The sequence below is a fragment of the Aythya marila genome (assembly GCF_965140915.1).
Source record: "Aythya marila genome assembly, chromosome: 2".
Lineage (NCBI taxonomy): Eukaryota > Metazoa > Chordata > Aves > Anseriformes > Anatidae > Aythya > Aythya marila.
Genome location: NC_139043.1, coordinates 79725012 through 79740551, shown reverse-complemented (window position 1 = coordinate 79740551; position 15540 = coordinate 79725012). Strand labels below are relative to the sequence as shown.

The 15540-nt window shown below is 44.4% G+C and overlaps 2 protein-coding genes across 9 annotated transcripts in view; one reads left to right on the top strand and one right to left on the bottom strand.

Moving 5' to 3' along the window:
• RELCH (RAB11 binding and LisH domain, coiled-coil and HEAT repeat containing) overlaps window positions 1–13450 on the bottom strand; it is a 73632-nt gene extending 60182 nt beyond the window's left edge. For all 5 annotated transcript variants that reach the window (XR_014316911.1, XR_014316912.1, XR_014316913.1 and 2 more), the window contains exon 1: window positions 12912–13450. Coding sequence is in view for 2 of the 5 variants with exons in the window: in XM_082753299.1 (XP_082609425.1) it covers window positions 12912–13425 (514 nt within the window). In the remaining 3 variants the exon portion in view is untranslated. The remainder of the gene's footprint in view (window positions 1–12911) is intronic.
• Window positions 13451–13662: 212 nt separating this feature from the next.
• PIGN (phosphatidylinositol glycan anchor biosynthesis class N) overlaps window positions 13663–15540 on the top strand; it is a 113329-nt gene continuing 111451 nt past the window's right edge. For 3 of the 4 annotated variants that reach the window (XR_014316808.1, XM_082752276.1, XM_082752274.1), the window contains exon 1: window positions 13665–13701. The gene's annotated coding sequence lies outside the window, so the exon portion shown is untranslated. Of the gene's footprint in view, window positions 13702–15540 lie in introns of all 4 variants that reach the window. The other variant, XM_082752275.1, reaches the window with a different exon arrangement.

Below are 15540 nucleotides of genomic sequence, written 5' to 3'. Positions count from 1 at the left end.
TTAGACTTCTCATCGCCATCACAGTGTTCATAACAGCAAACATCCTACACTCTTATATACAGGTTGGTATACGAAATCTCCCTCACAGATGACTTTCCTCCTCAAAAGCATAATTAAACTTGGTGCTGTCATTCCTAAACCAAGTCAATCTTGGTACTTGAAGAATGTGGAGACAATGGCCTTCTACTTGAAGATACGGTTTACAGTGAATGTTGTCTTTAGACAACAACATTTTGTAAACTCAAGGTTTATGCTTCCATAAAGGACACACCTGCACAGCAAAGGATCAGATGGGGACGATGGTACCTTCCCTGCAGGCCACACAATGGCCTCATTCACCTCGAAAATTAGCAGGGCTGTTTGAAGGAGAGCAATTGGGATGGGAAGGGTTGTGCTCAGCCCATGCAGCCCACCGAAGGAATGCGAAACATCACCATTTTTCTCAAGTAGAAATAATTGCACTCTGAGTCGAAGTATCCCAACTAAAGCATTCAGGAGAGAGAACTACTTTCTGAACCAGCAGGGAAAAACAATTTGTTTTAGGAAAGTGTATTTCTTTAGTTAATGTCTAAATGAAAAAGAAAAATCTTAATGAAAAAGAAAAATCTTAGCTTTATGCTATTTGGCAAGGAAAAATCAAAGCAGAGCCCCGCAGAGGGAAAGAGCTGAGAAGGAGAAATATGCCTTGGCTGACCTCCGTTTCTGTTCTAGCAAAAAAAAAACGAAAAAACAGCAAGGCAGTAGTGGGAAGCCATTTTGCTGTTATTACACGCACGTTCTCACCAACAATCAACCATGCATAGGCTTCGTATTCCTTTATATGTTTTCTGAATTAAAACACCTTTCTTTTTAATCAGTAATTCCTTACTAGTGAAAGCCAAAAAAAACCCTGCTGTCAATTTTGTACTTCAGAAATATCAAACCAATATAACAGGAATGGTGCTGACAAGGAGGCATTAAAAATCGCAGCCCTGTGATGTGGCAAGACAGGGTGCCAGGGGTGCACAGAAAGCAAGCAAGAGAGGGGGAGGCTTTTCATCCCTCCTGGTCATGAAACACCAAGAAATAGATTGGGATAGCAAAAGAGTCTGTATGTGTCTCGTCTCCTACCTGAGCCACTGGAAAAGTACTAAGAAAAATCTAAAAGCTAAGAATCGTACTTGATACTCAAAGCTAAGTTTTTTAAACCATCTGTCGAAAATGGAACCGCTTTCATTTTGTTTGTGGAGTTAAAACTCAGGCTCACCAACATGTTTTGCTTAATGACTTATCTTTTAAAACATTGCTTCATTCCAAAGGAAAAAAAATCCACTTTCCTTCTTATTCCCAGACCTGCCACCTGTATTATGCGCAGGTTTCTGCTGACAGCTTCTGTTCCCTAGGCATATTCACCTCTGTCTTTCAATACAACCTGAGCGCAACTTTCTAAGGGAGGAAAAACAAACAGACGAACCAATCTCAAAACAAAGTGGTAGCTCCTTACACTAGCATGCATAACAAAGATAAGGCTAAATTTTGTTCACTCTGATGGTAAAAACAGTTTAGGTAAGTTAGCTGAAATAAAGGGATGCAACAGGAATCACACTGACCACAAAGTAGAAAAATTAAGCAGAAATAAATTGCCATCTTCTACCTTAGTACTTAATATTCTTTATGTAAGTATACTATCATATATCTGCTAAAGACAGACAAACCAAGCAGTCGTGCTTCCTGATGAAAACGCGCAATAAATATTAGAGAGATCTTTTAGAAGCTATTTGCATTTACTTTGACAACAACTAAATTTTTAGAAATACTTGTTGGTAAAGCAACCATTAGCAAAGCAGTTGTCACATTTGCTTGAAGATGGGAAGAAATCCAATCACCGCGTACTAGCAATTAACCAAGCAGAGCATCTGAAGACCAAGCTCATCTTCCCTGAAATTCAAGGATTAATAAAGGTAACACGATTAGAGATTCAAAGTGGATTTGTCTTTTGCAAGCGTTAGCATTCACTCGTACTGAAAAATTTCTGTAACAAGATTGTTACCACGTTTTAAACTGATGAGGGTAGTAAATGGCTGCTGGCAATTTGGTTTAGATGAGCATCCACACAAAGCAAGAGGCAATGCAAAGAATTCTTCACCATGAAGACCAAAGGTAGCTTTTCTCTGGATATTTGATACACTAGGACCAAATCTTTTCCATTAAGCTAGTCTTTATATGCATTTTATGCAAGGAGATAAAGCTGTAAGAAGACAGCTCATATATGTGACAGGAAGATGCAAGTGTTTTCAAGACAGTAAAAGCTCAAATTCAAAGTTCATTAATCTAGCTTAAAGCTTATGCCAATCACGCTATAACGAAACCATCATCTAGACTCTTCAGAAGCCCATCCTCACACATCATTCTTTGGAGAAAAAAATATCACTACATTTCACCAGAAAAAGAAACAGAAATGGAAAACAAAGAAAACACTCCTGGAAGAAATTAAATTTATATGTTTAGTACAGTTCTATTTGTCATTTACTGTAGCCTTACTAAGGCAAGAATGTGGCCTGGAAGCACATCAGAAACCTGGAAAAAAACGTAACAGAAAGTTGTTCATGCTACCAGATACCAGAAAATATTTGTAGAGAATTTTGAGTATTTGAGCTTGCAGAGTTCCAGAAGCTCACCTTCCAAAAGTGTAGTGGGTTTACGTGGCAAGGTTTTGGTAGCAGGGGGCCATAGGGATGGTTTCTGTGAGAAGGATCGAGAAGCTGCCCCATGTTTGGTAAGGACCCCACTGCTGACCTGAGCCAAGCCAATAAGCGATGTTGTTTTGCACCTCTGTGAGAGCATATTTAAGACAGGGAAAAAACGCTGCGCCACACAGCAGCCGGGAGAGTGAGAGGACTGAGGAACAGCCTTGCAGGCGCCAAGGTCAGTGAAGAAGGAGGGGAAGAGGTGCTCCAGGCGCCGGAGCAGAAGTCCCCTGCGGGCTGTGGTGAGGACCATGGTGAAGCAGGATGTCCCCCTGCAGCCCGTGGAGGAGACCACGGTGGAGCAGGGTTCCACGCTGCAGCCCGTGGAGGAGACCACGGTGGAGCAGGTGGACCTGCACCGACGGAGGCTGTTGCCTGTGGAAGACCCCTGCCGGAGCAGATTCCGGGCCGGACCTGTAGCCCGTGGAGAGGAGCCCACGCAGCAGCAAGTGACCTGGCAGGAGCTGCTGCCCGTAGGGGAGCCAGGTTGGAGCAGTTTTCTCCTGAGGGATGGACCCCGTGGTACGGACCCATATCTGGAGCAGTTCTGGAAGAGCTGCTGCCTGTGGGAAGCCCACGCCGGATCAGTTCATCAAGGACTGCATCCCGTGGGTGGGACCCCACAGCACAGGGGACGAGAGTGACCGAGAAGGAGCGGCAGAGAAGAAGTGCTGTAGACTGACCATAACCCCCATTCCCCCGTTCCCCTGCGCCGCTCGGGGGGAGGAGGTGGAAGAGGGTGGATGGGGGGGGAAGGTGCTTTTGGTTTGCTTTTTCCTTTGTTTTCTCACTTCTCTGGCTTGTTAGTAATAAGCAATAAATCTTACTATCTCCCTATGCAGAGTCTGTTTTGCCCGTCACAATAATTATTGCGTGATTTTCTCGTCCTTATCTCAATCCTTGAGCCCTTTTCACATATTTTCTCCCTGTTCCTCTTTGAGGAGGGGGAGTGAGAGAGCGGCTGTGGTGGAGCTCAGCTGCCCACTCAAGCAGAACCACAACAAAAAGCACGGACAACTTTTTTTGAAACACTTCAGAGAAGGTCAAAATGCTTTGACATTGGTGTTAGAAGTATTGCACAAGCAACTTGATCTACCAGAAGTAATTTATTTGACAACACACTCTCTTCACTAAATTAAATTTTAATTACATAGGATTTCAACCTTAATGAGGCTTCCTTAGCAGTGGATTTCTGGGTTGTACCTCTCTGCAGTTTTAGATATAAGTTACTGTTCATTCTTGAACTGAAGATAGAAAATTTGTTCTGTGGAAACAGATAAAAAGACAGGGAATTGCTAAGGTTTATTTTTCCTATGAATTAGGAAAACAATTCAACCAACAGACATGCTATATAATTTACTGTTATGCTACATATAATAGTAAATTAGGCTCCAAATTTTATTAGCCGCAATATAATGAGAGTAGTTGGGAATTATAAATGTCAGGAAAACATGTAATTACCATTATATTTGAGAGAATCCAAGAAAAAGTTTCTGATTACAGGATACTCTCAGATCCAAAGCTACACATGTTGACTACTGCAGCGCTTTTCAACCTACAACCCATGCTGTAAGATAAGTAAGGGTGCAATTCCATGCAACTTTAGAAAATATACAGAAGTTTCTTAACAGCAGCACAATTCAACAGGAGAAACTCTTCCTCTTCCTGATCTATACATTAAGGTACAGTCAAATTTTCTATTCCAAGGAAGCTAATGTCATCAGGAAAACAAAAATATTTTTTTTGAAGGTGTCTGGAAGTCAAAGACACTGGAAAAAACACTCCATATCCATCTGAAGAAGCCAACAGTACATTTTACCAAGTATAGCTCATCTTTATATTTAGGACATCCACATAATTTATAGGTTCACAAGAAGATACAGGCAAACCAGCAGACTGATAACAGAACCCAACTGACAAGTTTCCTTAGAAACTACTCAGGTCTGCCACTTTTTTTTTTTTCTTTTTCCTCTGTGCTAGAGGTAGAACAGAAGAATTGCTTATGTTCAGGCCTAAGGAAATACTCGTGTCTGAATATGTATTTTAGATCTGGTTCTGTTGGTGGTAAAGAAGTCAGCAGACCAGGTATCACACCTCCCTTAAACATTCAAGACCTAGTCTAAACTAGCCCTTACAGTCACACAACAGCTTGCTTGCTCTCTTCTAGAGTACTGGTCTATAGAAACATGTCCTTGAGTTACTTGCATCTTCAGCTGTCTTGCACAACATCACAGGCAGGAACAGCAGGAACTGAGGAAACTGGGCACAGACACCACGTGGGAGAAAGAATAAGCACGTGCAAGTGGTAAAAGAGGAAGTTCAAACTCCAAATTAGTACCAAAACGCAAATATGTGTATGCGAATAAACCAACTGGCAAGAGGGGTAGCGCTCACAGATGTGGAACAAGATAAAAACACAAACAGCTTGAATGGAGATCTCTCTACGTTGAAGAATCAGACTTCATTAACACTTTGAAAAGCAATTCTCAATTCGCAGCTTATATTTGTAGCCACACTGGGTAGCAACTGAAATAGATATTTTGGGTGGTATCTTGTGCAGTACATAGGAATAAATGAATTTAACAATTTAATTCATTCAGTGAATTTCTTTACTCTAAACCTTAACAGGTTTGACAAGACAACAGTGGAGCAATATCAGTTTGAGAAGTCTTAACTGGCTGCTGCACTTAGAAGCTCTGAGAGGTTTCAGCTTCTTCCCAGCTTCCCGCTGCTGCATCAGCCAGCAGTGCAAGCTAGACCCGTGGCAGCAGATACGTGATCTAGCACAAAACCTATCAGGAAGGAACAGACTCAGTGGTCAAGTTTTTAAATTGATTTGAAACTTCATAGTGAATGTACAGCAGATCAACACACTCCACACTGCTATGGTAACTCTGATAGGGAACTCAGAGCCTTTAAGCCATCTATTGCATCAGGCACTGAATCGTGCACACCCATCTATGAGCATCTCTTCCACCCTCGCCCAGATGTTCTTTCTTTGATGAATTTTACAAATTGCTACGTGCTCGGAAGAAGTTCTCAGAGCACCATCAAATTAAAGGGCAACTAAATTAAGTACAGCTCCTAGAATAAAATTAACTTGGAGCCACCAGAGCAATCGACTTACAAGTCACCTAGAAATTTAACAGGTGTTCAGGATGATCAGATCATGCCAGCCCATGACAGGAAACCCAAACCAGTGTGAAAACAGATGATCAATACGTTTACCTACTTCATGCTAAGAAAACTTCTGGGAAGTATATGAGGGTTACAGCCCTAAAACTACTTGGAGAAAGCTAATCTATGCTTGCTGGCCATGAACAGCAGAAAAAAATAAGTCACCAGTTCTGTATAACAGATTATTTGCTAGATACATTAAAATAGAAAGCTATAATGCTTGCTCCTATGGAAAGGCATGAGCGGAAGCCACACAAGCACAAGATGGATCCCGCAGCCTAGCACAGAGATAGCACACTCACGAGCCACTGCCTGGGGTTAAGATACCCTCCCAGCAGCAAACAGCACTCCAATGGGCAGCTTACTGGGCAGACATAGGCAGCACCCACATTATTTGAGCCCGAAAGACCTCAGTTGGCCCTGCTAAGAGCCACGGAGTGTTGCTGCAGTGAACATGGAGACCCCAGGGGTAATTTACCTTGGGGAACGCATTGAAGCTCCAGCTGCCAGAGCTTCCCAGAAGAGAAGAGCTAAGGGCGAAGCACGGTGCTAGGGCACGACTTCCAGCCCCTGATCCCAGCTTCAGCATCAACACAATCAAGTTAGCTCCATATGCTCTGTGTTGCAGCTCTGCCTTTCCCAAGGCATACAAATCAGCTTGCAATACAAGGATTTTTCCTTTCTCTGCAGTAACCCAGCTTTTAGTTACATTCTCTGATGCCAGCCAAAATTATCTTGCATCAATCCAGTCCTTAAGTGGCTGACTTTGATGAGGAACTACTTAACATGCAGAGATGACACCCACCTTAATTCTCAAGCACCATCTTCACGTTATTTCACCTCCAGTGTATTCTCCCTTCCGTGATTTTTACACTTATCTCAGGATAGTAGTAAATTTTCCAATTAAGTTTTAACGGGTGTCTAAGCTGATTCTATAGAGAATTTAAAAAAATTAAAAAACTATAATCAAGAAACTAGAGACTGAAGCATTTCTCCTGTGAGGGAAGGCCAAGAGAGCTGGGACTGTTCAGCCTGGAGAAGAAAAGACTAAGGTGGGATCTCATCCACATGTGCCAACACCTGGAAGAAGGGTGCAAAGACAAGAGACTTCACTGAGTGGTGTCCGGGGACGGGGCAAGAGGCAAAGTGCACAAACTGGAACACGGGAGGTGCCATCTCAACATCAGGAAACACTTTTTTTTTTTTTTTTTTTTACTGAGCAGTGTCAGAGGTTGCCCAGCGAGGTTGTGGAACCTCCCTCCCTTCTTGGAGGTATTTGCAAGTCGCCTGTCAAACGAGTATTTGCTCATTTCTACCCTGCCCCACCAACATCAAACCAACATGAAGAAGTACTTGTTATATAAATAAGATTTTTTTTCCTGTGAGTTTTTATGTAATAGCGTTTCCTTCAATTCAGAAGCCAAGTTGCGTCACCACCATGCAGAGCTGTGCTGCAGGAAGGGAGGAAGTAAATTGCCCGTCCCCTATGGTGCACAGAGGGGAAGAGTTCGGTATTTCCCAAAGGCTTTTTCAGCTTGGTCCATTTAAAACCAACAACAAAAACAACACCTCTAAAAAAAGCCTTCTTGTCCACCAAACTTAACATACACTTTGTACCCTGTCTTAGTCATTTGTATTGTAACTAAAAATCCAAAGCCTACAAGCTTAACTACAACTTGCAGCCTTTGCCCAAGAGGTTATCAAATGCAGTTTTATCACGCCTACATCTTTATAATATACTAGAAAATCAATGACAAGTCATACATTTAATGGGAATAGTTGCAATGCAGAACACGCAACAAAATAAGGTTTTAAGATATATCTCCGCGTACTGATAGGAAAGATACTTCTGATGCTCTGCTTTGAACAGTTCCAAATATAAAAATGATTTAACTCAGAATTGGTTAGAAATCTTAATTTGGTTTGAAAGTCTGAGAACTTCCTGAAACTTCCCTTTTCTGTATTTTCATTAATTCTGGGTTTATAGAATACAGTTGCTGGCAATTTTAAATTAACCAGGATGGACTTTGCACACAAGTCAGCTCCCAACACAATTGGTATCACTACTTAATTCATCACGGCTTGCCTGCAAATACAAGACAGTGCTTTTATTATCAGGCAATGAATCTTGTATAAATTTCCAGCAAGTGTGCTCTGGGCAAAACAGGCTGCATCTTCTGTCACAAAACCGACAATTCTCAGAGGAAGAAAAGCTGCAGGAAACTCCATGCACTTTGCAGAGCATTGAAATTACGCACAGGGAAGCTTGAGAAGCTGCCAACTGCTGGCTCTTAAACACAAAGCTCTCTCCTTGGTCTCCCCCTCCTCTCCACACAACCAGCTCCACCTTCTCCACCAGCAGCACTGGTGAAAGGGAACGTGTGCTGCTCCAGCACCCAGTCTGCTCATTTTGATCAAACTTTCATACAAGGCACGGCTCAACTCCCCCATGACTGCACTAGCCACAGCGCCTATCTGCACAGGGTCACTTCTGCTTCCCCCAGCATGGGAAACCAGCAGCAGCTCCGGCACAGGAACACAAGAGAAAGCCAGGGCTCGTGCAGGAAGATTTCCCAGAGGGCACCTGCAAGCATCCTAAGAGACGAAGGGCACACAAATAAGTTACTGCAAGGTAAAGCATGGTGTGCCATAGGAATCCTTGTTACTCAGTGATAACCTGAGCTGTGCCTGCCTGCTCCCGGGGGATGTGAGCCTGCCCTGCTTTGCCCATCTCTGCCGTACATACCTCATGCTGCCTGGTCGCGTTATTTCTGTGTGTCACTGCATCATTACGGGCACAAAACCATCTTCAGATCCACCAAAATACCCCTGAGCGCTCCAATATAGATATCAACCAAAGATTAAACAATCCACTCACTGGCTGCAGCCATCAAAAACTCAGTTCCTCTTTCCCTCAGCACTCCATACTCTGTCCTTTTGAAGGAGACAACACTCAGCTTCTCCCACCTGTCCATAACAGGAGTTTTGACTCCCTCTTCACCTGCACCCTTCCATCCTTCCCTTCACAAGAGGAGCCTTTCCTAAAGCAGGTATTAAACCCACTGTCTCACCCACAAGCCCTCAGATCACCTTCCATAAAGAAACCAGTATAAGTTTCAAGCTGATAACAAAAGCAAAACAGCACAAGGCAGAATCCTAGTCATTAGAACAACAGATACCACATCGTCTTCTCAATTTCCAATCCTATTTAGATTGTCATTTAAGCTGTGGGAGCTCTTTTGATGTAGTCTTCTCTAACATATATTCATTTAAAGCAAAAATCTGATAAAACACAGATCATGACAGGGGCATGTACAGAGTCACAGCACCACCGTGCCTGTAGCTCAGGATTCAGAGCTGTTATGAAGCCCCCCCTTTCTCGTGATAGCATCAATGTGCTTTTCCTGCGTCCTTCTTCCAGTAGGACCGAGCTGAATTCCAAAGGCTATAAGTGAAAGCAGAGATATTTATTACATCTGAAACACACACACAAGCAAACCCCAAACCACAAGGAAACCCTGCAGTTTACTGCACAGTAGCAGGATTAACTCCCTCTATGTTTGTACTCACAGATTAACTTAACGTAACTGGAACCAACCCCCTGGCAAATTACAAACAATTCCACTTTTGAAATATCCAGAAAAAAATCATCTCCTAAAAAATATAAATGCAGCAGACAAGTTTAATCCCTTTATGATTTTCTTTAAAGCCATTACAAATTTTTAAAATATTTCTTCTTTATGAAGGAAATGAAAGGCAGATTTTGAGACTAGAGCTAGTTCTAACAGTGTAAGCTGCATCCCTTCAGGAAACAACATTCACCAAGCGTAATACTCACAGAGCATCATACCAAACACATAAGACATATGAAACTTCTTCACCTGCTATGCTTAAGCCTGAATTATGGCTCTCAACTTAAAGGACTTACTGGCACAACATTTGAGGCTGGGCAACAAAGATGAGACGTTTGAACCACTGGGTTCTAAACTTCAAGTGTCTCAGTTTATATGATACAACGGTGATGGGACCACAATTTTACTTTTAAAATATAGGTTGCTACCCAAAGCCTCCTAGGAGATCTGGAATACCGTGTGAAGCAGGGACTTCCAAACTACACTGCTCATATGACTAGCATTAGAAGAGTGGTATCAAAATGGTCTAGCAGATTGGTCACTGCTGCTATTGAATCCAATGGAAGAAGCAAACCTGGGAGTTTGGGAAGATCTAAGCAGAGATGCAGGATATGAAGGATGATTGTACAGAAGTGCTGTGTGACTGAAGGAGCAGCGCTGACTCCTTCACAATGTCAATTATTTTTTTTAAATTACACAAACAGAAGTGTTAGACACAATAAACCTTTCCCTGTTTTTCATTACAGTATGGCTTTATCTCTGGTTGCAGCTGTGACACATTGCTGCCGCAAAACGGAGGGGTGTTTCTTCCAAAAATACAGGAGAACCTAGTCAGCTGACTATCAACTGCTTTGTAACCAAGTACTCTCTCTGAAGCACGGTTCAGAGACAAAACAGCCTCTAAGTCACTAGTTGGCCACATGATGCTAGTTCTTTAGCTGCTAGGATACTTCACTAAAACCTCTTTGTAGAAATCCATAAAGAAAAAAGGAAAAAAATGCCAGCATGGACTCGTATTTTAGCTTGCCTGAAACACCAAGACCTGACGATGACCAGTTGCAGTGAAATTCTCCCATTCTGCATATGAATGCACATACAGTGCAAAGCTGCTCCTTGCTCCCTGGAAATCCTCAGGCAGCATTCCAGACATGCTTCACATTCAGCGCCAGTCACCTTTCCTACAGCCACCCAGCCTAGGGAAAGCCTCACCACACAACCAGAGTCATCTAACTTGGGAGCAGGGGGCAGCAGGTGCAGGGCCTGTGCTGAGAAAGAATTCTGATTTTAGGTATCAACACAACTTTTTTGTCATTCTGAACACGTGTGTTTTGTTTTGTTTTTTCCCCCCACTGAGGCACAAAATTCAAGTGACCTTGAGATGTCAATCATACCAAATTCCACTACCTTCTACATCAATAGTATCTGTAAAGAAAACTACAGTTTTATGCTCAAACTCATTCTGGCTTCACAGCTAGCTTAGGGAAACACTCACTCACTGCTGGATCAGACCTGTGGGTTATTTATCTGGCCAAATACAATACCAGCTGCTGAAGAAGAAAATGAAAGGAATTCTTGCGAGGACCTTACAATTTTCAGCCCATCAATCTTCTGCCATCAATTTTAACACTTGGATATTGGCTTAAATTCAGAGGCATGAGTCCTTATCAGTTCTCGTTAACATTAACCAGCCTCAGGCTGAGCAGCACTGACACAAATCACTCGCTCTGCACTAGACCTCCACATCTCAAGATATCTGATGAGAAAAAAAAGTTCGAAAATCTACTTGAGCTGTGCAAAAATACATTTTTCTCATTGTTCTGGATCTGACACCTATCACGTCACTCAATGTTAATTGCCTTTTGAAATGCTTTTGAGACAAAAAAAGCACACAACTTCTGTTATAGATACTGGATTTCAAGACACTTCTATGTAACCTTTAACATAAGGTTTACCATATTTACTTTTGCCATGCCTCAGTATTGTTACACTGCTCCAGAAATACATCCCCCTCCTCTCCTCACCTCCTTCCCCCCTTGTTTAATAGTTGTGTCATCCTGCTGCCATGCATTCAGCAGGTCAGCACAATGATCAGAAAGATGTTCTCTCATCAATGTACATTGCTCTAGAACTCCCCATTTTTTAGGGTGTGTAACAGCAGTCACACAGGCTGCTGTTCTCCTAATCCCACTGGAGAATGTACATCATCAACAACTGGAAACAACACGTTAAAAAAAGAGGAGAATGTTTAATCAATTGGATGAATTGATTGGAAACCCCAAGAAAGCTGCTTTTAAGGAAACAGATTTTTGTTGGCCCGTAGCCTTGAAGCATGAGGGTTCACCAATCTTATCATGAAAGCAACAACACTGAAGCTCTCGGTAGGACAAAGCCAAGTTATGAAATTCTAAGCATTTGTAAGCAAGACAAGCGGCATATAAACAACATGGTAGGAATTAAAGAAAAATTCCATCCAGTTTTTAAAATACATTGAAAAAACGATAAAAGCTGACAGCCTAGATGCCTCCTGTTATCCAGGCCATCTCGATACCACCAGTTCTTTCCAATTTTTAAGTCTAACTGCATGTCTTTGCAATATTGGACACTTTTTGAAGTAAACCAAAGTACAGAACTACATGCAGGAGGCCACTAGGTATCTTAGAATACGCGTATAGATAAACCTTTCAACAGTATTTTGAAAAAAACACCTTTCCTTTCAATGCTGTCCAGGAGCTCATTAAGACCTCAGAAGTCAGGTGTCAGGGCAACTCCTCTCTCTCTCAGTGCCACTTCCATTAGCTGCCAGGCTTTTAAACCTCTGCTGTTCTCAACAGTAATACTGCTAAATCACACAAGTAATTCTATTCTAAACCACCCGCTCGACTATTAAAACCTAAAAGCTTTTCAGGCCAGCTATGTCACAACTTCCGAAACACCCTCACTGCTTCCAGTAGGCACGCTAGCCCAGTATATTTCCCCCCACCAAGTGGGGATCCCCGAAATGGATAGCCCAAGAGTACAAGCGCCTGGAAAGCCTGGCAGCACGGGTTATTGGAAACACTGTGTTAGTCGTGTGCGATGGGGTGGCACCCATATAACTGAGGCCCGTCCTGCAGACCTGAGCCCTGCACTGACAGCCACATTTTGACAGCTGCTGGGTGCCCCTGCGCAGCCTGCTCTGCGTCACCCTGCGGGACCAGCTGATCCCTGGGGATCCCTTCCAACCTCAGCCACCCCGCGAGGCTCCAAATGAATGGGTGGCGGCTCTGGCAGCCCCTTCACCACTCCGCACCCTCACTCCTCTTTGAGCGGGGGTGCCCAGGAGGGCAGGCGATGCCCAGGGCAGCCTCAGCACCCTCCCCGTCCCCCCGGCACTTACTGAGCTGCCCGGGGCCGGGCTCCCTGCCGCCGGCCGCCCCCAGCAGGCTGCCGGGCAGCCCCCCCGAGGCGCCGGGCGGCGTGCCGCTCTGCCTCTCGAAGTTGCCGGGGTTGGAGAAGAAATCCCGCAGGCGGGGCAGCTCGCGGCCGCTCTCCAGCAGCTCGGTGTGCAGCTCCAGCGCCGTCAGCAGGAACTGGTCCCGCAGCAGCTGCGCCGCCATCGCGTCCATCGACACCCGCGGCGGCTCCACCGCCGAGCCGGGCCCGGAACCGGCCCCGGCCCCAGAACCGGCCCCGGCCCCGGCACCAACCCCAGGCCCGGCCCCGCCGCCATCGCCCGGCGCCCCCGCCGCCCGCGGGCCCGGCGGCTCCTCGGGGCTGCCCGGCTCCTCCCGCCGCGGCTCGGCCGGCTCCGTGCTGCTGCTGCTGCCGCCGTGCCGCCCGCCGCCGGGCTCGTCCTCCTCCGAGTCGCTGAGGAAGGGGTTCACGCCGCCGCTGCCGCCGCCCGCCGCCATCTTGCGGCGCGACGCGAGGCGAGGCCCTCCCGCACCTCCGCCCGCCCGCCGCCCACTGCGCTCCGCAGCCCGCCCCGCGGCCTCTTCCGGCTCGCCGCTCTCGCGAGAGCCGCCCGGACAACGCGACCGGCCCCGCTGCCTGGGAGGGCGGGGGCGGGGCTTGGTGGGGGCGGGCGTGGCTTGATGGAGTGGGCGTGGCTTTGCTGGAGATAGGCGTGGCTTGAGGGGGCCGCGGAAGCGGAAGGGGACCGAGGCCAGGCGCGCGGCGGGAGGCGAGTGAGTGTTGGCGCCTGCGCAGTGCGCGCGGCGGGAGCGGGGCTGGGGGAGATGGGGCGGGCGGGAGGTGGGGGGGGGGGGGAGGGAGGGGGTCCTGCCGGGCTCTGGGCGCGCTCATGGGGGGGAATTTGGGGCCTCACGGATCGTAGGGGTCCTCCCCTGCTCTCCTGGGCACCCCTTAGGTGCTGGAGGGCTGCTGCAAAGTCTCCCAGAGCCTTCTCCTCTCCATGCTGGCAGCTGGAAGCAAAGCTGGGGTTGAAATCTCTAATAAAAGTGTGGACAAATCTCAGGGAGGCAAAAAGACGCGTTTCTGGGTGTGTGGAAGTGACCGTCCTGCAAATTAATCGAAACTCTATCAAGGCTACATATAATCTTGTTTTACAGGGCCTTACTAGATATAGCAGTGCTCAGTACCGTAACTGCAAACAGGTTAATTTGTGTTATATTAGTATGCTATAAAAGAGTGGTACTCCTGTATTTAGTTTACACACGTTTTCCTTAAAATGCAATCAATCTGTCCTTTAATAAACTTTTTTTCTCCCATAATATATTGATTTCATATTGTCTATAGGAAAAAAGTAGGGGAGTGTGAATGGGTTGTAGCATAAAATGAAGTGGCAAAATACACGTAAATACACTACATAAACTAAAAATAATATACTAAAATGCACTAAAAATAAGAAAAAAAAATAAGAAAAGCGTTTTCTCTGGTACTTTGTGGTAGATTTCGTTAAGGAAATCTTGTCACTTTCCTTTCTGGAGAGTTAAAGGATGCTCAGTGTGAACTTACTAAAAGTTCATCTGCTTGTGGTCTTTTTTCTCTTTTTTTTTCCCTTACTGATGTCCTGTAGCAGCCTCTAGTGGTGATCTGTGATGTTTACAAGTGATTCGAAGTTTAAAGATGGTTTAAACAAGTCTCCCTTGCTTTTAAGGTACGCGTTGCTGCTGGCTTCTGTGTAGTTTTACAACAAGGACTAAATTTTTCTCTTCTCCCCTAAAATAATGCAAAAATATTTCTCTGTTTCAGTACTTCCTAAGAGGTTCGTTTGGGCTTATGAAACTAATTGCAATGTTTACACTGATGTCCTTCAGTTGCTCCAAAAGAATGTACTGGCACCTAGGATAAGGTTAACACAGCTGAAGTACATATTCCAGAGCGGAAGAAAATGTGTTTAAACTGCCTTGTGCAATAACAATATGCTTAAAAATAGTTTATTGCGGTATATGAATAGGTATTCTAAGAGTCTAATTTAAGGGACTTGAGAAGAAAGCCTCACAATAAACATTCACCACCATGGAGGATGTGTGAGGCAGAAAAAGATGCTGAAGCTCTGGAAAGAAGGCATTAAATAGATTTGCTTGATGGAGACATGTACAAATTCATTTATTTTTCTGCCTCCAAAAGGTGTGCTTTGTTTCTTACTGGAATTAAAATTTTATTCTGTCTTTAAAGAGTGCAAGTTGTTTGTCTGAAGAATAGCTTACCTTAACATGTCTCAGAAGATGAGGTTTCCAAATATAGGTCTGTCAAGCTGGGTATCCAAAATATTATTATCATTATTACTTGGTTTTGTATGAAACAAAACCCAGTTTTTCAATGTATGCATATTTTTTCCATGAACTTTAAAATGTGCACTTTTTGAGGCAGAAAATGAGTAGAAGCACATCAATCTTTGCTCTTCTTGTGTTGATTTTCGTAGGGTTGTTGAATACTGATCTAATATAGGCTATTTTATAAATATATATTTTTTTGTATGTTAAATATAGGTATAGCTTTACCCATAGAAACCGACTTTATAATGTATCTGAAGTAAAAATAGGACAAAAGTGAGAAGGGAC